The 20,989-nt window shown below is 44.9% G+C and overlaps 1 protein-coding gene and 1 non-coding gene across 2 annotated transcripts; both read left to right on the top strand.

The window, feature by feature from the left end:
* Positions 1–555: 555 nt before the first annotated feature.
* Positions 556–19,010, top strand: PPP1R8 (protein phosphatase 1 regulatory subunit 8). The gene is made up of 7 exons (XM_030504189.1): positions 556–679; positions 8,001–8,061; positions 12,390–12,543; positions 13,171–13,391; positions 14,065–14,209; positions 15,366–15,430; positions 16,386–19,010. The coding sequence occupies exons 1-7, from the start codon at positions 618–620 to the stop codon at positions 16,737–16,739; spliced, it is 1,062 nt and encodes a 353-aa protein (XP_030360049.1). The 5' UTR covers positions 556–617; the 3' UTR covers positions 16,740–19,010.
* Positions 10,411–10,576, top strand: LOC115616216. The gene has a single exon (XR_003994240.1).
* Positions 19,011–20,989: the final 1,979 nt, after the last annotated feature.

Genomic DNA, 20,989 nt, shown 5'->3' with positions numbered 1-20,989 from the left:
TCTTTCCATCGCTGAACTTAGCAGTGGAGCTGCTGCAGGAACTATTTTTAACAGCAATCTTGGCTAATGTTCCTGAGCACGAAGAACCACCACCAGAACTCCAATGGCTGCTGCTGCAGCATCCTGGCACTCGGCGTGTGTTTTCTACCACTGAGAGCTGCTGGGAAGCCACTCTGGGAAGTCTGGTGCTCGCTGTGGGAGCCAGCCAAGGGATGTGGGTGCTCGCACGGCTCTGGGAAAGCGTTCTCCATGGGGATACTGGAGAAACGTGACTGATATGGAATCACAGAGTGGTTTGGAAGGGACCTTAAAGCTCCTGAAGTCCCAACCCCCTGCCACGGGCAGCGACGCCTTCCACTAGAGCAGGTTGCTCCAAGCCCCGTACAACCCGGCCTTGAGCACTCCGCTGCCCCGCAGCACGGGCCTCGGGTCACTTATAACGCTGTTTCTCGGCCGTTCAGCGTACACCGAGCCCCGGATCCGCTCCCGGCGCTCAAGAACCGGCTCCTCCCGCGCCACAGCCCTACCCCTCAGCGCCTCGCGGTGCGCGCTGGGATCGCGCCGCTTCTCCCGCCTCCCGTCGTGCCCCGGGCGCGCCTGAATGGGGCAGACACAAGATGGCGGCGAACGCGAACCCCGCCGGTGGCGGCGGCCTCTCGCTCTTCGAGTGCCCCAGTTGGTGAGCGGCGGGACGGGGCCGGGGCTGCGGCGCTCCCGCCGGGCTCCATCGCCTCTGCGTGTGCCGCGGGCTGCCCGCACCGCTGCGCCGCGCCGGGGGAGTGGCGGCGGGGCCGGGCGTGGGGCGGGAAGGGCCCGGGCTGAGGCCGCCTGCTCGGGCGGCGGGGCCGGGAGCGGGGCGCGTCCAGCGGCTGCCGCGGCTTTAGGCTGCTCCCGGCGATGCTGCGACTGTTCCAAGAGCTTAAACAGAGCGTGTGGTGGAGTAGGAATTAAACGTTCTGCTGGAGCTGTGTGCACAGGATGAGAAATCCATCGGCTTGAGGCTAGCCTTGGGGGGGGGGTATTACATTAAGAACCCGGGGCAAAGCGGCGTGTGGGAGCAGCAGTGTCAGGACCGTGATTATGGCAGGTTTCGAGCCGTAGTTGGACGGGATCTCAGGAAATCTGCTCCAGCCTCCTGCTGAAAGCAGCGCCTTGGATTAGGTTACCTGGGCCTGGCTTCGTTTGCTTTGATTTGTTTGATGCATTACTAAATAGATCTCTGCTGTGCTGTCTTTTGGGGGTTGGAACATTGATTATCCAGGTGTGTTTTAAATCGCATAGAAAATGAGGCAGCGTTACGACTGAAAAGTCAAGCATTGGTGTGAGCTGGCTCCGTATGTGCATGCACAATTGCAGTCTTTAATCGCACAGTCATCTGAGGCTTACCGTGGGTCCCCTACCTTTCAGTGCTGTGATGATGGTGCTCAGTGAATGGATGCTCAGTGAATCTGCCTTATAATTTGACCTGGTTTAGGAGTGCCTGCTTCAGCTGATAAAACCATCTCGCCCTCTCACGAGAAAGAATTGCTCATGTATTTTAGTAGCTTATTTGTGCTGAGCATACACAGTAAGAAACATCTCTGTGAGACAAGATGGTGCTCCTTAAAATGATGGAAGGGATAAAGCCAAAAATTATTCTGGATGTTCAACTTGAAATATCTCTTTATATATATATTTTTTTAATTTTATACAACAGTGTTCACACCTTGCATTATATTCAGTGGTAAATCTGAATTACTTCTGCCTTTGCAAGCTATAGATTGAACAGCTGGAGAAGTAGAACTTTTGCAGTGCTTAGTTGCAGTTACTTGCGTGTTATTGCAGAAGGATTCCTAAATAAATGCCACCTGAAGGGAGGATTGTAACAACTGTGTCTGTGGGGGCCTCTTTAGTTACGTATTTTCTGGCTTCTACTGCAAACAGGGCAGGTCTTGCAGACAGACAGACAGGCAGCTTTGCTGTGCTGGTGCTGACCTGATTTGGTTCTGAAGCACAACCTGTTGTGCTGAGTGATGGAGATGTGAGGGCAAAGGGGTGTTGGGGAGATGATCCAGGCCAGGGTTTCACACCCAGGAGTGAGGGGTCATGTTCAGGTGCCAGGGCCTGTTTGATTCTGACATTTCTCAGATTTTTGGTAGCTTGCTTTTTGCAGCCTGAATGTCCTTTTATGTTCTAAAATCCATCTCAGGTAAAACAAAGCTTATATATGAGCTCTCTCCTTATGCATTCTAAGGAAGCTCTTTATATCCCCTTGCACCTTTATTGTGCAGAAAAGCCCAAACCTGTAGGCAGAAGCCCATGTGGAGAGTTTCCAGGTACAGTGTCTGTATTGTGCTGAACAGGCAGCAGAAAATGGGAAGTACTGGGGAGTTGTGGCTGGTGGTATTCCACTGCCTTATCCGGTAGGAAGGAAGAGCTCTCCTACACCAGGTGGGTTTATTTTTCTAGTCTGCAAAAAAAGCAGAATAGATTTCCTGTTAAAGCTTTCTGTGACTTGTGGTGCATCTGCTGAATTGCAGAGTCTGGCTCACAGTTTTAAAGTGCTTCTTTCAGAGCAACCCAGAGAGGACACAGTTATGATATTGAATTGAAAAACTGGTACAGAATGTAATCAGTATTGATACTGAGTGATGGGCCTTTCCCAGGCAGGATTCTCCTCAGTGAAATGGTTTGCAGCAGCAGGCTTGGATCAGTAGTATTGTTAGTTGAAGCTCTGCCTTCCAGAAAGTCTCAGTATAAATGTATCCTGCAGGATCCTTGATGTCTTACACAAGCACCCAGAAGTCTTCTGTTTAAATAGCAGTAGATCTTTGTACAGAGACCTTTGGGTGACCAAAACCATGGACTTGCAGAGAGGCTTTGTGGTCAGTCGCAGCTTTTTCTGTAGTGAATTAACTTCAATCTCATCAGCCTGTATTAAAATCAAAATCAGAGTCTTATCTGTTTTTCTGCCTCTAAGCAGATCTGGCTTGGAGACTACAAATACCAATTGTATGAGAAATAGATCTTAAATGTAATCAACAGAAATAGTATTTTTCCCCTTGTATTTAAATTGTCCATACTTTTGAGGTTTGCCTTCCTCGTTGTACTTGTTCTTTCCTAACGTGGTTAGTGGTTTAGTATCCAGTTTCCCGAAAAGACTTCCACTCTGAAATTCAAGGTTTTCATCAATTCAATTTCAAGGGTTCAAGTTCTGGCTTTGATTTAATTTTTGTGCTGTTAGAAGGTACTTCTTCAGAGTCCATAAAACACTTATTCTTTCTTTTCTTGTGTTTCCAACAGTTAAACTAGCTCGAGACAATGACAAATGATGAATGCTGTCTTCATAGTGCTTGCTTGTGCCAGCACTTGTGTATGCATCCACTGTAATTCCTCCCGAAGTGTTGGCAAAGACATGGGCTATGCATTCGAAGGGGAAATAAAGGTGTTGCCAATACTATGGATCAAAATTGAGCCAAACCATGACATTAGAAAACGTCTTTAGATAACAATGACATACCCTGGATTTACGAAGACTTTTGCATAACTTCTGAGGTGGTTTTAGTGAGTAAAAGTGGGGTACCAATGATCTGGGGTGTAGTTTTGGGGGGACCATCAAATGTTTAATGACTCCTTTTTTTCTGGTCTAACCTGCATTTGGGATGGTAAATCTTCCTTTACTCTTTCTCTTGACACACCATGAGTTGGGAGGTTGTTCTGGACCATTCACACATTTGAAGTAGGATGTTTTAAAGGTAACAATGATTTCAGTTTCTTTGAGCCAACAACAGGCTATTCCTGGCTGGGATTTTACACACATTTCTGGGGGGGATGAGCCTTAGAGTTCTGGAAGTTCCACCCTGTCCTTGAAGTTGGGTATGGAGATGCATAGAGTAGTCACACAGGCCAAGATTTTTAAGAAGTGGCTAAATTTAGGCTTTTGAATCCACATTTAGAAACCTAAATAACTGACCTAATTTTAAACTAACACAACAGAATTCAAGCTGTCCTGCCTATGTCTTTAATAGCTACAGCTCAGAATTTCTCTTTCAACTGGGTATGACCGTGTCCAGTGAGGCTGCTGAGTTTCAGCTGGGTATAGCTGCTGACACTCCATGTCAACACTCACTCTGAACCTTGCTGAGGTACTGTCAGGTAATTTGCACAACCTCAGTTCTGTTGCTCAGTGCTTGTAGGTAGCATCACATCCTGGAGTGCTGATGGCTTTGTCCTCTTTTTCTGCAGTGTTTTTTGTTACCCACTGTGCTCCTTCCAGGGTTAAGCTCAGCCAGGGCTTTTCTGCTTCCTCTTGACCTTCTGTCCCTGCTTTTTTCCACTACTCTGATGATAAACCCTCTCCTACAGAACTACAATGGCAGAAATAACCTACACAGATTCCTCCCAAAACCATCCTGATGTTATGCACAGAGCAGTGGACTGGCCTGTAGAGCACAAGGTGAAAAGACTGAAGAAACACATTTTTTTCTGTCTTTAATACAGGAGAGAGTTTTCGCTTATAGGTGTTTTCATCTATTTAAAGCCAAGCTGGCACTTGATTTTGTTCAGTGGCATCCCTCTTATGGATTTTGTTAGTGATCATTCTAAACAGTTGATGTCTTCCACAAGGCCAACAAATCCATACGTGTAGCTGCTATGGGAAAACCTGAGCTTTACCATGGCCCACTGCTAGACTACCCTGTGAAGGAACTAATTATTCAAAGCAAGGAGTAGATTTACTGTGCCAAAGGCTGACTTTGTCAGATGAACTTGCTTTCTTCAAGACAGTTTCTTTCAGAACATGCAGGAAAGGATCATTTTAGGAAGCAATAGAGGGGTTCATACCAGAACTGAGGGTGTATAAGGAGTTGACTTAGAGGAGGCAATAGCAGTTGAATAGTTTGTGGGGGTTTTTTATTAATTACCTTGACAGAAGTGACCACAATCCTGGTTAGTGACACAGATGTGGTCAACAGAGGCCAGAGTATTTTCCAGTCCTTTCAGTATAACTTAAAGACCAGAAAAGTAAAAACAAGATAAAATGCCAAAGTGAAAGATGGAAAATAGGGACTAAGAACAAGAACTTCATAAAGAGAGAAAGTCACTAGTCAGAAGTAAAAGGTCACAAGTTAATATTCAGAAATAAAAGGACATATTACATGATGTGTAATAATATGTATTTGTAAGGTAGGAAAGTGTCAGTGCTGTTGGAGAAAGCACTGCTGAAGATACAGAGTCTGTTACCTGTGCTTAATAAAGCTCAAGTCAAACTGAAACAGATGCCGTAGGGAAACAGTGACCTTAGTTTGGGCCAGAACAGAGCTTTAGCTGCCTAATAAAATAAAATCAACACTAGTTTTCACTGGATAGAGGATTTTTAAAGAGGGATGGTATTAGGGAATTCTCCCTTACAGCTGAAGGGAAAGAGCAAAAAATTTAGGATGGAAATGAAAGGGTTTGATCAGAAATGTAGGATGGCAATCAAACTCAACAAGGCTTTGGAGCAGCCTTCTGTTAGGCATAAAGGTTACAGTCGTGTCTTTCCTTCCTCTGATTTCTACACTTCCAACATACCTGTTCTCTGAAAAAGTCAGAATAATCTTACCAAACAATCACTGCATTGTTATTTGCCACTTAATATTCATTTTCCTATTTAATTCAGTGCAGTTTGAATTCATGTTTTGATGCCATAAAGCCTGTAGTTCTCTCTAATAGAATATTTATGGCCCTGCTCTCAGGAATTAAATTTTGTACACAATTTCCAAATTTCACTGTATTCCATGGAGATTTCGTTCCTGAGTAAGTAACCAAGGGAACCAGTAGAATCGAGTTCTGTGTGGAACTGCATTGTAACAAGAAAACATACGTAGTGCCAAGGTGAAGTTAGGCAAATGCTTTCATACAAATGGAATGCTTTGTTCAGTTGAAGCAGCCACGTCTCTCATCAGAAAGCTTCCATAAAATACTCCTAAACCACAGCGCAATTGTTTTGTGTTCAGGATAAGTCTGTAATTGCCAAGTTTGAACCATGAGCTTTTTGAAGTGTATTTCTTACAACTGAAAGTTTGCTGGGAATTACTTTAATGCTTCTGAGAGCAGAGGGAATCATAAATGCCTCCCATCAACCTGCATGGGTTGTTAAGTTCAAACACCAAAAACCCATCGTTGTCCAGACACAAGGAGGTTGGATCAGAATTATTGGTCAGCTGGGTTAGGAAGTTGTCTTCACCCTCCAAGAACCTCTTGGACTATTTCCTCTCTGCCGTGTTGAACTTCCAGCAGACATCTGGTAGGTTGAAGTCCCCCACGAGAATAAGGGCAAGCGATCATGAAACTTCTCCCAGCTGTTTGAAGAATGCTTCATCCTTGCTGGGTGGTCTAGAACAGACTCCTATCAGGATATCAGCTTGGTTGGCTTTCTCCTTATCTTCACCCACAAACATTCAGCCTTCTCGCTCACAACTTTGAGTTCAAGGCAGTCAATGCACTCCCTGACATACAACGCAACCCCACCACCTCTTTTTCCTTGCCTATCCCTTCTGAAGAGCCTGTAGCCATCTATTGCAGCACTCCAGTCATGCCAATCATTCTACCACATTTCTGTGATGCTGTTTATGTGATGATTTCCCTGCTGCACAATGGCTTCCAGCTCTTCCTGGTTGTTGCCTATGGTGTGGACACTGGTATAGATGCATTTAAGTTGCCCGGTGGATCTGGACTCCGCTGCTACCCTGTGGCTCATGTGTAGCAAAATGAAGAAATATTTCTGCAAGTTGTAAGACACGTCCCAGAAGCATGAACATCTATATTTAGCCCCCTCAAACAACTTCAATTACAAATGACCTTTCTTTCTTCTCCAGCCATGCTGAAAACGTTGCTCCCCATTGTTGCTGTTCTCTTGGCTTGCCCTGTGCCGTGAGCGAAGCAGGCAGTGGGGAGGTGATCTCGTCCATGGTTGTTCTTCAGAAGGGCAGCAGCATAGCTGAGAACTGGGTCACTGCTGTTGCCTAGAAAGCTGGTCCAGCCACAGAGACAAGCAGCAGTGCTATTGTCAGTGAAGAAGTACTAGAGGTGCAGATTTTGAGAGGTCTGAGCAAAGATGATTTGCTGTCAGCAGCCGAAGATCCTGGGTAGTGAAGGGCAGCATGTTGGTACCACAGTGGTGTCCTGGTTTTCAGCACTCTCAATACCAAATACATTCTTGATGCTGCTCATCCTTGTGGGTTCTCCCACATGTTGTTTTGCTGTGCACTGCTGAGTCCCACATGCCCCTGCGTTCCCCTTGCCCAAGTGGGAATAACGCTGCCTGACTCAATGTGCTTTGCAGGAGGTGAGCAGGGATGGAGCTGGGGCTGGGGGGCTGCTGTTTGTTCCAGGATTTGGTGGAGGAGGGTTGCCTATTGTAGGGCAGGGGACCCTCTGCCAGCTATACTGTAGTTTCTTCCATGCTACCTGTGTTGGTAGGAAGGTTGGAGTATCAGGTGCGTGTGGAGGAACAGAGGCTATTGGCCAACATTTTTATACTACCACAGGTGTGTGGGGAGCCCCTTTGAGGTTTTTTGCCATTCCCAGTCCTAGAGGGGAAGGATGGTAGAAGTTTCTATTCCTCTCAGCAGCTAAGGGGAGAGATCTGCTGGTTTGAAGGTAATGACAGAAAATGAAGCCCTTGAGCAAACAGCCCCAGCCCATCCCCTTCTCAAGGCCTCCTCCTGGCCTCACGTCATGGGCTCTTAGGAGCTGCTCCATATATTTTGTACATTAACTATTTTTCACCTGGAGAAGTAAAGCTTGGAATGCCTCATGTCCTGTTAGCATAACTCTTGTAAGAAATGATGGGTTATGTGTTGGCAGAGGGAATCTGCAGGGAGGAAAAGAAAATGATGAGATTTTCATATTTTCCCCCAAATAATCCTGCTTACATTTGTGTAGGTTTGGGCTGTAGCTCTAATAGAGTATTCGCTCTAACCCTAATAAATGCTCTATGAAATGTTTTGATGCTATATTTTCCTTTCTTTATTTTCCAGGGCAGGGAAGCCACCACCTGGCTTACATCTGGATGTGGTCAAAGGAGACAAACTCATTGAGGTATGAAAATAGGGTTTGTGTGTATTGGGTAGATCATGTACATAGGTGTCAGCAGTAGAACATTTCCCAGCATTTTCCACACTTCCTCATAAGTATTTAGTCTCTCTCTCATATTCATGATGTTCAAATCAGTTTATTTTACTCTGAAACTTCAGAATGAAGAGAATTTTCCCTTGCCCCCTTGTCTGTATTCTAAGGTTGTCTCATATTGTGTAGTGCTTCCATCAGTTGTCTTCTGGTTAGATGCACTGTACAGGGGTACAAAACTGCCCTGCTCAAGTAGCAAACACTTGGCTTCCTGAACATTAAACCTGTCTTAGTAAGAGGGAGAGTAAAAGTAAAATGCTTCCAAACTTAATTTTGGATCAAAGTTGACATTTTGTTCCCTACAAGATACTTCCATAGCAGGTATTAGACCGCAGCCAAAAGGCACTTTATGTTAGGAACGTCAGGAGCAAGAACTGGAATAACGTGGGGAAAGAAATCTCAAATACAAAAGAGTAAGAGGAAAAACTCCTTTCAAACAGCAGTACCAAGTGAAACTCCTCAGTCTGTTTTACAGTAAGGTTAACTGAGCATGCTGGATTTCCCAGGGTTGTTGCCCTCTGCAATAGTATGAAATACAGTCTGATATTTCACCCCGTGTTCTGGATCTTTGACCAATGTTGGGATTAGCCCAGATACAATGAGTTATTTTTGTTACAGAATTTGTCTGGTATGTACCACCTCATTCTCTAGTTCATATTTTGTCTTATATCACCAAAAGTAGTAAATAAGAAAGGCTCCTTAGCATGGCTGACAGGGAGGACCCAAGCCAGTGAATGTATTTAGCTGTGGAGAGACTCCTAACTTGCAATTGACTGGAACAGAGAAATGTTTCTGGGCAGCAAAAGTTTACAAAGTCGAGCCAACTTTTCTGAACAGGAACTTGGAAAATCATGAACTTGGTGTTAGATCAAGAGAGATTAAGGAAACAAAATCTTGGCTGATTTTTAATGTCTGTTGCCACAGGAGAATCAGATGATATTAAGTGTTCCTTCTGGTGTCTAGCAGGAGAGATTTGGTTAAATTACCAGAGTATGTTTTGCATAGGAAAGCAGATAGAGAGGTCACAAATAGGCATCTTACAAATAGACTTGTGCTCTCCCAGGCCAGGAACCAGTAAAATGAGGCTTCTCTTCATAGTCCGTTGCTGCTGGATTTAGACTGTTCTGGTTGCCTTAGTCTGGATTTAAAGACACAGAACATTGGCAAAGCCAGTCTTGACCTAAAAGAGATTTTCGCTCAGCCTGAATTTGAAAGGAGTTAGATACTAACACCCATTTACTGCATCCTCAGAGTAGCTCAGTAGTTCATACAAGACATGGCTTAGTTGATTCATGCCCACTAGTGGGACTACATGAGGGCTGTCCTTCACTGGTTCTTTCTAGGCACTATAGCATTCAAACCCTTTGCATAGTGTTTGTCTTCAATCCGTGGGCCATGGATTGTGCTTCTCAGGGTAGTGTTGCGTGTTCAGAATCAGTTTCAGAGATGAGAGAGCTGCAGTAGGGCTGCTGCTCAGCTCAGCCTTCTCACTGCCATCCCAGCAGCAGCAGCTGGGGTACGGGTTATACTTGGCACTGGGTTTTCCAGTCTTTCTTTCAGGCCATGTAATGAAATTCAGTGAGCAAAGCCAAATGACTTTGTGACTTTGGGGGTTTTGGAATGTGGCAAGCGGCCAAACATTATGCAGCCTTAAACCTGGGAGACTGATTCTGTAAGATGAGTTTTCTCTTGTCATGTTTCCTTTGGATTCTTGAGCGTGGAGAGAGAGCTTTAAGATGAAAGAATTTCCATGGACTTCTCTGCTGAATTAATCCTCTGGTGCTCAGCAAATGTCTGTCACAGGAGTCCTGGTCAGGACTGGAAACCAAAGCAGCAAAACACCATGTGGAAGCTGAGGGTGCACCATTGCTTTTGGTGATGGATGAGCAAAGTTGGTGTTGATAAATGAACAGTCAGGAGGAGTATTGTCCTGGTGGTGTCAGGCTCTGAGGCTCTGCTGGCCAAAGCTTTTCTGAGGCCCAGGCTGGCTTGGCAGGGATGTCCTAGTGCACTGTTCCATGCAGCATCCATGGCTGCTTGTGTGGCTGCCTGCTGGCCTTACACACTGTGTATTGGTGACAACTTGAGTCCTCTAGACTATGGTTACATTAAACAATGAGCTATGCTCATGTATGGGAGCTGTGCCACACATTAACAGCATTTAATGTGGTCCATCTCTTTCCCTGTTTGGGACATGTGGCAAATAGTTTTTCAGTTTTGTCTTTTGATGGTAAGAACATTCTTAAATCTTCTTGGATTACTGAGCACTTGATACTAACCGAGCCATCTGTATCCCAGGCCTTGTGCAGAGGTCTGTGGTACACCGTGTGATTGCTGGGTCTGAAAAGTGCTACATTAAAACAAGCCATGAAGTGTTTAAGCTCAGTGTATAAAGAAAAACGCTGGGTTATAACTCAGAGGCACAGAAAATTTTGGAAACTTCTCTTGGAGTAAAGGCAATAAAATTATTTTCCCTCATTGCTTTGTTGCAATATTTCCGATTTATCAATTCACTTCTGTATTTGCAAAATCTCTTGAATGCTGTCAAGGCCAAGGGGGAATGGCTTTAACCTGCCAGAGGGGAGATTGAGATGAGCTCTGAGGCAGAAGCTCTTCCCTGTGAGGGTGCTGAGGCGCTGGCACAGGGTGCCCAGAGAAGCTGTGGCTGCCCCATCCCTGGCAGTGTTCAAGGCCAGGTTGGACACAGGGGCTTGGAGCAACCTGCTCTAGTGGAAGGTGTCCCTGCCCATGGCAGGGGGTTGGGACTGGATGAGCTTTAAGAAAATGTAGTAGAAAATGAGGTTCATGTAAGTTTTTTTGCTTGGAAATAAGGCAGAGGAATAGAAATACTGTGCCTTATTTCCAGCTGTCTCATTTTCTGCATGACTTTGTAGTGCCACAGAATAAGGGACTGTTTAGGTGCTCATAGTGTCAGTCTTTCTGATAGCTTTAAAAACCCCAAACCAACTACCTGTAACTAGTCTCACACAGTGGCTCTTTCTAGCTGAGGTTTATACAGCTGGCAAGACTAGGAGCAAACAACTGAGTGACATGAATGCTACTGCCAGAGTGGGAGATCCTTCCTCATCCCACAGTCCTAGTGCCTATATCATCTCTTTGCTGGGATGTGCATCTGCCTGAAGGCAAATTGAGTCCGTCCAGTACAGCAGGAGAAGACTAACACAGCAAAAGAGTGCTTTGAAAGCTGAAAACTTTGCTCAGATGCGAGGTAGTGGGATTGAGGAGAGGGTTGTATGGCTGGGAACCGAAGGGGAGAGGGGAGAGATCCTCTAGCAGGCGAAACATTAGTTCAGCTCAGAGCATCTCATGAGAGCAATGCTTCCCTGAACTAAGATCTGCTTTTTTCCTGGTGGAAAATGACGTATCCTCAGCATTCTCTTGTTCGTGCTAGTGAAACATTGTGTGGGCTTTGGTAAATGTTTCAAAAAGCAGGAGAAGCCATCTGTTAACAAATCTGTAATGGCTCGTGCAGCTGGAAGTGAGGAAACACAGGTTCCAAGATGAAGATCTTGGAATACAGTGGGAAGTAAGGTGCTCTGCTTGGGTGCTTCAGCACTTGGTGCAAGGAGTTCCTACCAACAACGTTGTCTGAAAATAGAAATCTGCTGTGTATGGTGCAGGACTATGTCATGTTCCTTTGCTTTCTAGAGATGGTTTATGTAATGGATATTGCAGTGTGTAAGGTCTTGTTTGAAGAAGAGCTTAGAACTAGGATGAGTTAAGAAGAAATACCTGAAATTATGGTTTACTTGCTTAGACTCATGTGGTTTTATATCACACTGCATATTCAGTATACTCGTACATCTTTATCATAATGGTGTGAAATCTCCTGTATGTCCACTTCTGTACAGGAATAGAACTTTGTTTTGTATCATTTAGCATAGATTCCAAGGTCATCTGCATTGAGGAATGTGAAAAAATCACTGGGAGAGTCTCTTGTATGAGGCAGTCTCATCTTTGAAGAGTTGTTGTCCTTCCCAGGCTTTCTTGTGTTGGCTGTTAAGGGAGTATCTGGGACTTTTCCATATTCAGCTGCTCTGATTTTACAAAGAGGAGATTGGAGTTTCTATATTTAAGTGTCAGACAAAACTGAAATATTGATGAGCTGTTGATGCTTTGTTTTGAATTTGCTCTGTTTATTCATGTTCTTGAATTTTTTCAGGAAGATCCATAAGGTGATAGGAGTCTAATACCCTTCTCTGTTTGATATTCTGCCTCAGAAACTCATCATTGATGAGAAGAAATACTATCTCTTTGGGAGAAACCCTGATCTGTGCGATTTTACCATTGACCACCAGTCTTGCTCTCGGGTCCATGCTGCCTTGGTCTATCACAAACATCTCAAGAGAGTTTTCCTCATAGATCTAAACAGCAGTAAGTAGTGTGACATTTAACCAGATAGAAGCACAGTATTTCAGTGCTTAAACATTTCTGAATCTGAGACACTTTTTCCTTTGTTGTTGTTGTTGTTTTTTCACTGTGTGGATAGATGATTGTACTCTGAAATAGCATCCTAGTGAAAGATTGGATGGGTTTGGAGCAAAGGAGTGGTTGCTCCAGTGAGCTTACATCTGTTTCACTTGGTGTTTAACAGAACATTTCTAGACTCTTAGGAGGCTAAGGGAGAGGAGGAAAGTGACTTGGCCTTCCCTTCAAAATCTCATGAAGCTTTCCTTACTGAGGGTGGTTTCCCAAGATCTAAAACCTGTTTTTTTTCCACTGAGGGACTGATTCCAGGCATGGTACAGTGGGACCTACAAGAATCCAAAAAGTAAATGGTGTTTGTACTTTATTTCCATGACTTTTTGAGGACGTCTCATGTGCGTTATCTTAGTTCATGAGATGGTGAGTAATATGTACATAGCTCATGTTTTCAGCAGTACCTCAGGGACTTGTCTCTCGGAGCAACCATGTAGTTTCTGAACTTTTCAAGACTTGAACTCGAATACTAGGAGCCCCAGCTGATGACTAACAGACTATTTTGCGTTTTGATGTTCTCAGCGCACGGCACATTCTTGGGTCACATCCGTTTGGAACCTCACAAACCCCAACAGATACCCATTGACTCCACGGTTTCATTTGGTGCTTCTACACGGGCATATACGCTGCGGGAGAAGCCTCAGACGCTTCCATCAGCAGTTAAGGGAGACGAGAAAATGGGCAGCGAAGATGAAGAGCTCAAGGGCTTGCTGGGCCTGCCAGAGGAGGAGACAGAACTTGACGTGAGTGCAATATCACACTGTACCTAGATGGTGTTTCTAGCTAAACAGATAGCGTTCCCTTCTTGTTTGCTTAGGTTCAGGTTCTGAATTTCTTGGCCTTGAAGGTAGTCTAAGGTGTCTTCTGCTGGCAGATACACACAGAGCGTCTCATTCTGCCGTGATCATGCAGCTTTCCAGAATCACTGACCTAATAATCCTGCTGTTGCAATGGTCTGCTCACAGTGGCTCGCCAGGGAGTTACACACTCTCCAACTTACACTACCTCCGGTCAGGGCTGATCTCCCACAGTTCCCCATTGCCAGGTAACAGTGAATGCTGCCCTGTTTCCTACAGTTAACTAGTGAAGAGGGAGAAAGCAGCGTATTTGGCGTTCACAGGATTGTTGAGGTTGGAAAGAAACTCTCGGGATCATCTAGTCCAGTCCTCCAGCTCAAACAGGGTCACCTACAGCAGGGTGCCCAGGATCATGCTCAATCAGGTTCTGAGTACCTGCAGGCAGAGACCACAACCTTTCTGAGCAGCCTGTTGCAGCACTGGAGCACTCTTTCTTCCTATGGCTCTAAAATTGAAGCTAAACAGTGTGCTGTGGTTTTCTGATACGCACAATTACGTGGTTTAATCAGACTTCATATACTAATTGCTTAAACTATTTCCTCTCCATATTTGTCGTTAGAACCTGACAGAGTTTAATACAGCCCACAACAAAAGAATTTCCACGCTAACCATTGAGGAAGGGAACTTGGATATTCAGAGACCAAAGAGAAAACGGAAGAACTCCAGAGTGACATTCAGTGATGACGATGAAATCATCAATCCGGGTAAGAAGTTTGCTTTAGTCTTTAGTCGGTGCCCTTAAAGTCCCCTTCCCAGTGTTCCCATAGGGATTCCTCCTGGCTGCATATGGATAAGAAGGGAAATTTGGCAGTGGATATTTGGGATCTGCTATTTTGGAGAAGCTGCCATGTGTCTCACTTAAGTCTTTGACCTCTCTCTATTTCTTCTCTTCTACCTGATAAATAACTGCATGATCTGTGCAGGACAGGGATATCACACTCACCTTCCTTGTTCAGAATTCGATCAGATGTTGGAAAATCTCATGGGCCCAAAAGGAGGGAAGTGCTTTAATTTTTATGCCTTCTTTAGAAACTAAGTGAGAACTGAACTTGTTTGCTTTTCGTCTGTCCCTTAATGCTTTCCTTACCTGTTGCCTCATGGATTTCTGTCTCAAGCTCAGAGGGTTTTTGTTGTTTGTTTGCTTATCTGCAACAAGTTACCCTCTTTCAGAATGATGCTTCTGAAGATGTATCCAATTCCTAATGAGGCATTTTCCTCCCTTAGCTGTTTTATATCAATGGCATTCCTATTAATGATATTTTATATGGATAATATTCCTATTAATGAGAGTAGGTATTTAATGAGTATGCATTTTAAAATATGGTCTGGACCTGGTTTAATTTAACACCACCCAAAATAACCATTTTGATTTAGGTTATGCAGTTCAGTGCTCAGAACATCCTGATGTAAACAGCAGTCTTCTGCATTAGAAAAAGGATAATGTTTTCAGAGTTTTGGAGACTCTACCTTGAATTCTTCCAACTCCTCCTTCAAGGTTCCCCCAAGGACTTCTGGGGATGGCTGCTGCGCCTCTGAGCACATGCAGAGGCTTGTCAGCTGCAGTTTTCAGCCCAGAACTGCAGTGAAAGCCACCCGGCCATATGTTCCCCTCCCTGTTCTCCATTGGACTTAGATGCTTTTCTTACCAGCGTATCTGATGAGCCCACCTGGAGCCAAAGCCACTAGGTGTCCTCCTGGCTCTTCTCTTCATCTAGGCATGCTTGTGCTTCCTGAGCACCACTAGAGCACTGGCTTGGAGAAGGTCCATGTACCAGTTACTCATATAGGCTCCTTTACCTGACAGATTCTCTACTTCTTCCTCTATTCTTACTGAAGGCATCACTGTTCTTGCCTTTGCAGAGGATGTGGACCCTTCTGTTGGGCGTTTCAGGAACATGGTACAGACAGCAGTAGTCCCTGTTAAGGTACAGAGTAACTCAACTTTCTAACGAATGCATTACATTGATGAACTCATGATGGATTACATAAACTCATTTTATGACTTACACCTTAAGAACATAATGTTCTATGGTGAAAGGTGTTTTATTGTTAAAAGAAGTCATGTTCATGTTTCACAATTGTCTTTTTTTTAGTAGATTTGATCATTCCCTTCAAATCCAGCTTTTGCTCTTTAATAACACATGGGATCAATGGCAATATTTTTTCCCTCACAAAAAGAAGCACTTCCCAGAATTCCAGGACAGTGGTTCTGGGCATTGATTAAAATTATGGGAAGTGTGGAAAATAGAAAGTAAAAATGAGAGGTTGTTTGTTTAAAATCCTGTAAGTGCTAAAGATTTTCTAAGGTTGTCTGCTAGAGCTAGCAGGGTTTAGACTTTGCTGCAAGATGAAAGTGTTGCCTGTCCTATATTTAACTTGAATATTTGTAAAGCTTCAGGGTAGCTAAGCAACAGTGTGATAGCAACTTCACTTGTTGCTGGTATGCACTAAATACTGTGTGTGGAAAAGGATAATTCTACATAAACCCCAGGCTGCAGGAGAAGATTCGGATGATCAGGAGCTAGACAAAATCACCCAAGTGACCTAGAAGTTGCAGTTTCTTACTGGGGGAGGAGGGTTTGTGTTACTAAAGACCTCCTCAGACTTGTGTTTAGGACAAGCACAAGACTGACAGATGCGTACAGGAGGTAAAGAGGTGCTCAGACCTGTTCCAAGTTCAGCTTCTGTCACTCCTTCCTGCATTGTGCACCTTTAAGAGTTTATTATTAAGTGGTTTTCAAAGAAACCCAGAAGAAATCTACGGGGACATGGTCTGTAACCACTTTGTGTGGCTGGTCAAGGTGCCTTTTGGGGGGCCAGTTTCTACAGCTTGCTTATTTCGTGTGTTCTGACTAATGCTTTAAATACTTCCATCTCCAGAAAAAGCGGTTGGAGAATCCAGGCTCCCTGACCACGGATGATTCTGCATCACGACGGATGCAAAACTTCCCCTACAGTGGAGGATTGTACGGGGGTCTACCTCCAACCCACAATGAGGCAGGGTCCCAGTCGCATGGTGGCCATGGGACAGCACTCATAGGTGGCCTGCCAATGCCCTACCCCAATCTCGCCCCAGATGTGGACTTGACTCCTGTTGTGCCCTCAACAGTCAACATGAACCCAGCTCCAAACCCTGCTGTCTTTAATCCTGAAGCTGTGAATGAACCCAAGAAGAAGAAATATGCAAAGGAGGCATGGCCAGGCAAGAAGCCAACCCCTTCCCTGCTGATCTGAGCTGGAGTTTGTGGAGGGAGGGTGGGAGTCACAAACTCCAGAGACTGTTGATGTGCAGTATCGTCTTTTTAAGGTTTCAATGTCCTAACCAGATGTAATACCAAGAATGGAGAAGTGAAACATCCTTTAAAGATCTGTCTTCAAACATTTTTATATGTCTGTTAAAGGAAAAAAAGAAATACAGCTCCCATCTCCTTTTGAACTAAAATATCTGGCAGCCTTTTCTCAGCCATTACTATCCCCAGAGGTCTTTACTCTCAATTTTGATCCAGAGGTTGAAGGAGCAGCATCACACAACTTAATTCTCATTTATGGCATGACCCTGCAAATCCATGTTTGGAGGCGCTGTGCTCACTACAAGTCACGTTGTTGCTGCTGGACTTGCATGTTGCAGGTCAGCTCTATCAGAAGTGAATGGTTGTGGGGCCAAGCCTTTCAGAAATCCCATTAATAGGAGTTCTAAAACTTGCAAAATATAGGTCAGCTTTTGTTTTGTACATTTTCCAAACCCACCAATGTGTGGGACATTGTTGGGGGTTTTTTTTGTGTTACTTTATTCTTAGTTTGGCTACAGCTTTGGATTTTTTTCCACCTCAAGCACTACAGCATCCCATTAGTTCATGAGGACATGGAGTTAATGGACAAAAATAGATGGGTTTGCTGAGCTGTGGCCCAGTATTGTGGTGTTTGGAGGGCTAAAGGGGTGCACACGTGGATGGATGGGAGCTTATGTTGGTGCTACCGGGCATGGGAAGCCTCAGAGCGTTTGACTGGTGGGTAGACACTGCCTATAAACAACCAAGTCAGGTTGATCTCACCTCTGTGATAACTTAAGGTGGAGTTAACACAGAGGAGACCAGTTTCTTTTAAACTCAGTGGCCTTTTAAACTTAAATAGTTCCATTTCTATTTGCAAATGGAACTTGTGAGCTTAGAGCACGTGAGGGATGCAGCAAGACATGTACAAAAATGAGCAGCCATCAGCATGTTGAACAACTAAAACCACAATCTGCTATTTTGGCCACTAGTGACAGGGGATGAGAACCCAGTGCTACTTAGAGCTAGAGTATCAATTCTCAGTAGAGAATCTGCCTCACCTTGAATAAAGCAGTGCACAAGTTGGTTTCATCCTATTACATTTTTTTTGACTACTTCATCACTTTGTCCCATTGAATAAAATAAGCTTGATTTGGATTGTTGCTTTGGCCTTTCAAATCCTCAGGTTTGGATTTCACATTCTCATTCACCTGTATTCAGAGACGATACCTTTTCTTTATACAAGGTAAGGCCAGAGCTCTGTTTTCCTTAGGTTTTCTCTGGATTTTTTTTACATTGTATAATGCAGTTCAGCTTTGTGGGCACATTCTTCTATTGTTTGGGGATTTCTCCAGGAGACATGCACCACAATGACAGCAGTGTGCCCAGCTCCTCATTCCATACAGTACTGTGGCTATCTGGCCAGGTTGAGTTGTGCGCAGCTGGTGGTTGCTGGAGCAGTGTGACAGTGCCTCTGGTATGTTGTGTGCATGGGACCTGGTTTGGACACAAGCTCCAAAATCAGTGTGACTTCTGCATCTGCAGAGTGATTGCTATCATGTTCCTGAGCTAAAAATGAGCTGGGAGCTACCCCATTCCCAAGAGTGATGGCCTTGGAGACTGGTTTGTCCCCCTCCCTGCACCATCTAGCTCAGGCTGTTAGATGGATGAACACAGGACCTCCTCCAGGATAGTTGTGCTGCTCTGTGTTGAGTTTCTATTGACTATGATTCAGTCCTCAGACATTCTGCTTCCAGACACTCCATGGGGACTCTGAGAATCTTTCTCCCTTTAGTTTTGCTTCTTCCTGGTACATAGAATTGTCTTTTTCCAGCCAGTCTGCTTTATGAAGGCGACTCTTTAGGGTAAAACTAGTTAGGGCAAGTAAAAGTTGAGCAGGTTTTCTTCTTCTTGTTTTGTTTTGGGGTTTTTTTGGGGGGGGTGGTTTTTGTTTTGTTTTTTGCAAGTGGCTCTTTGCAAGGTTTTTCTTGAAAAGGGAAGCTTTACTGCTCATTGCTTTTGAAGCTCCTCTCCTCTCTGGGTTTGAACAAGCTCTCATTATTTTAGAGCTTAGGGGCCGCAGCTGGTACAGGAGGGGACAGTGTAACATCTAGGGGCTTTGTACAGACGTTTGTACACTTGTGTAATATGTAATAGGCCTTTTCACACTTTCTGTTGAGCTTTTTACCTGTAACCTTTACTATGTTGTAAATTAAATGCAGATTTTGCCAGTTTGGAGAGTGTAGTGTGTTCGTTCCCAGCCCGCACTTCTGCAGCTGAGACTGCACCTTTGTTCTGTGGCTTATGGATGGATTTGTGCCCTGGCCAAGTGCTGCTGTCACTGCAGGTCTTGTTCTTGTGACTGGGTCAGGCTGCAGCCCTTAAAGGTGCTCCAGCTCCTCTGCTCGTGACCTGCTTTGCTGCCTGGTGCAGGGACACTTAAGAGGGACACTTAACAGTGGATTTTAAACAGCGGTTGCCTTTGTTTGGATCTAAATGCACTGTCCTTTGTCACATTGGGTCTGCAGCTTGTCCCAGGCTCACTAGGGAGAGCTGCAGTGAAAAACAGTAAACTGGGATGTGGTTGAAGGTAACTGGTGCCTGCAGTGTAGGGTTGAGATATTCAGGCTACTTCTCAACCCAGCGATATCTGCTGGGCAGTTTCATTTTCATTACTGTGTCAGCAGGAGGCTGAATCTTCACAAGACATGTGCAAGCTGCTGATGTGCCATAGGTAAAAATAGTTGGTACAGGTCAAGTAGTTAGCTTTGTGGTCTGATATTTTAAGTGTTGGTGTGGTTAGCAATTAATTTCCTGTGTTATAAAGGAAAGGAGTCAATTTGCATGGTAATCTAAAGCACTCTCTGCAATTTGGAATGCAGAGATGGGAACGAAGAGGTGAAGTTTGCAGCTAAATAAAAGACTGAGCTAATGCGGTGGTAGTGTTTTCCAGGCCCATTTGTCCTTGCAGTATTACCTGGATTGTCATCGTAACCCCCCTTCACTCTTGGTTTTACAAGGCTGCAGCACCCAGCAGGTATCCCAAGAGCTAGTAACCCGCTGATGCAACTTGTTCTGTTCCCAGTGTGCTGTGCAATAAGGTACCCATGGGTTAGACCCTGTGATGACATGCCTGAAACAAGGACTTCTTGGAGAGGAGGTAACTTTTCCCTGGGACCTTTTAGGAGGGCAGGAAAAGCTTCCAGCACAGAGCAGGTGAGTGTGCAGCCAAAGTGTGCGTGCCTGTGATCATACCAAGTGCTTTGAATCACTCGGGGGGCAGCAGTGCAGGAATGCTCCAGCCAAGCTGTTGAACTGCAGCAAGAGCTTCCCTCACCCACAGAACTTATTTGCTCTTCCCTTGTTTATGCCAAATCATCAGCCCAGGAGCAGCTTTGTGAGACTTACATGAATTGTTTGCTGTGTGCTCATTGCTTCCTCTTGGGTGATGGGGTTTGGGATTTGCTTTCTGGGGGGACGGAAGAGGGGAGCAGAATAACCCAACTCCATGAGTCTCTAGTAAAAGGGCTATTTCTGCCCAGCCTGTCTTTTGCAAAAGGCAAAAAGTGGAGCTGATGGTAGCCCTCTGACTAGTGAGTTTCCAGCCAGCAGTTTCCTCATTTGCTATCACTGGGCCCATCTGTTAGAGAGGTTTTATACTTTTCGTGTTATCTCTTAACAGCTTTATCTCAGTTACTCAGTGGGCAGAACACAACTAGTTATACCAAGATGCAGGCTTCACAGTTGGCTGCTGCTGCACAGAATCCTGGTCAAGACCGTCACTCGTACCTAGTTCAGCATTTGAATTTCTGCAAACCCTTTCCAACAGACTTTTCATCTCCTCTTGTCCATAGTGTTAACATTAGTTGTGTTCTGCCCCACTCGGGCAAACGCACAACAGGAGGAGAAAAGGCAATTGCATCGTTTCCTGGCTCACTGCATGAGCAGAAAGTGGCAACTTCCCCTGGCGCAAGTCCCCTGCTCCTGCTGTTGTCCATCCTCATCACCCTTGTTAGAGCCTCACCAGGGTAAGAAACAAAACCACTCGTGGGGCCTGGTTCACCCACTGCCCTGCACTGTGCTCCATGGTGGTCCGTGTCTGTTCAAGTAGGAAAGGGTCCCTTTGCAGGGAGATACCATCTTGGTTGGGTTCTGTATCAGACACTGGCATAAGGATGTGTCTCATGTCGTGAGAGATGGTGCTGGAATAGCCTT

The sequence above is a fragment of the Strigops habroptila genome, chromosome 12, assembly GCF_004027225.2.
Source record: "Strigops habroptila isolate Jane chromosome 12, bStrHab1.2.pri, whole genome shotgun sequence".
Lineage (NCBI taxonomy): Eukaryota > Metazoa > Chordata > Aves > Psittaciformes > Psittacidae > Strigops > Strigops habroptila.
The sequence above is the reverse complement of the archived record's forward strand: the minus strand, read 5'-3'. Positions and strand labels throughout refer to the sequence as shown.

What these genes read in the sequence shown, in the direction of transcription:
- PPP1R8 (XM_030504189.1), top strand. Translation starts at nt 618, where the DNA reads ATGGCGGCGAACGCGAACCCCGCCGGTGGCGGCGGCCTCTCGCTCTTC. An exon ending in AGGAGGAGACAGAACTTGAC is followed by an intron (nt 13,392 to 14,064) that starts GTGAGTGCAATA and finishes ATTTGTCGTTAG; the next exon opens with AACCTGACAGAGTTTAATAC. An exon ending in CGATGAAATCATCAATCCGG is followed by an intron (nt 14,210 to 15,365) that starts GTAAGAAGTTTG and finishes TTGCCTTTGCAG; the next exon opens with AGGATGTGGACCCTTCTGTT.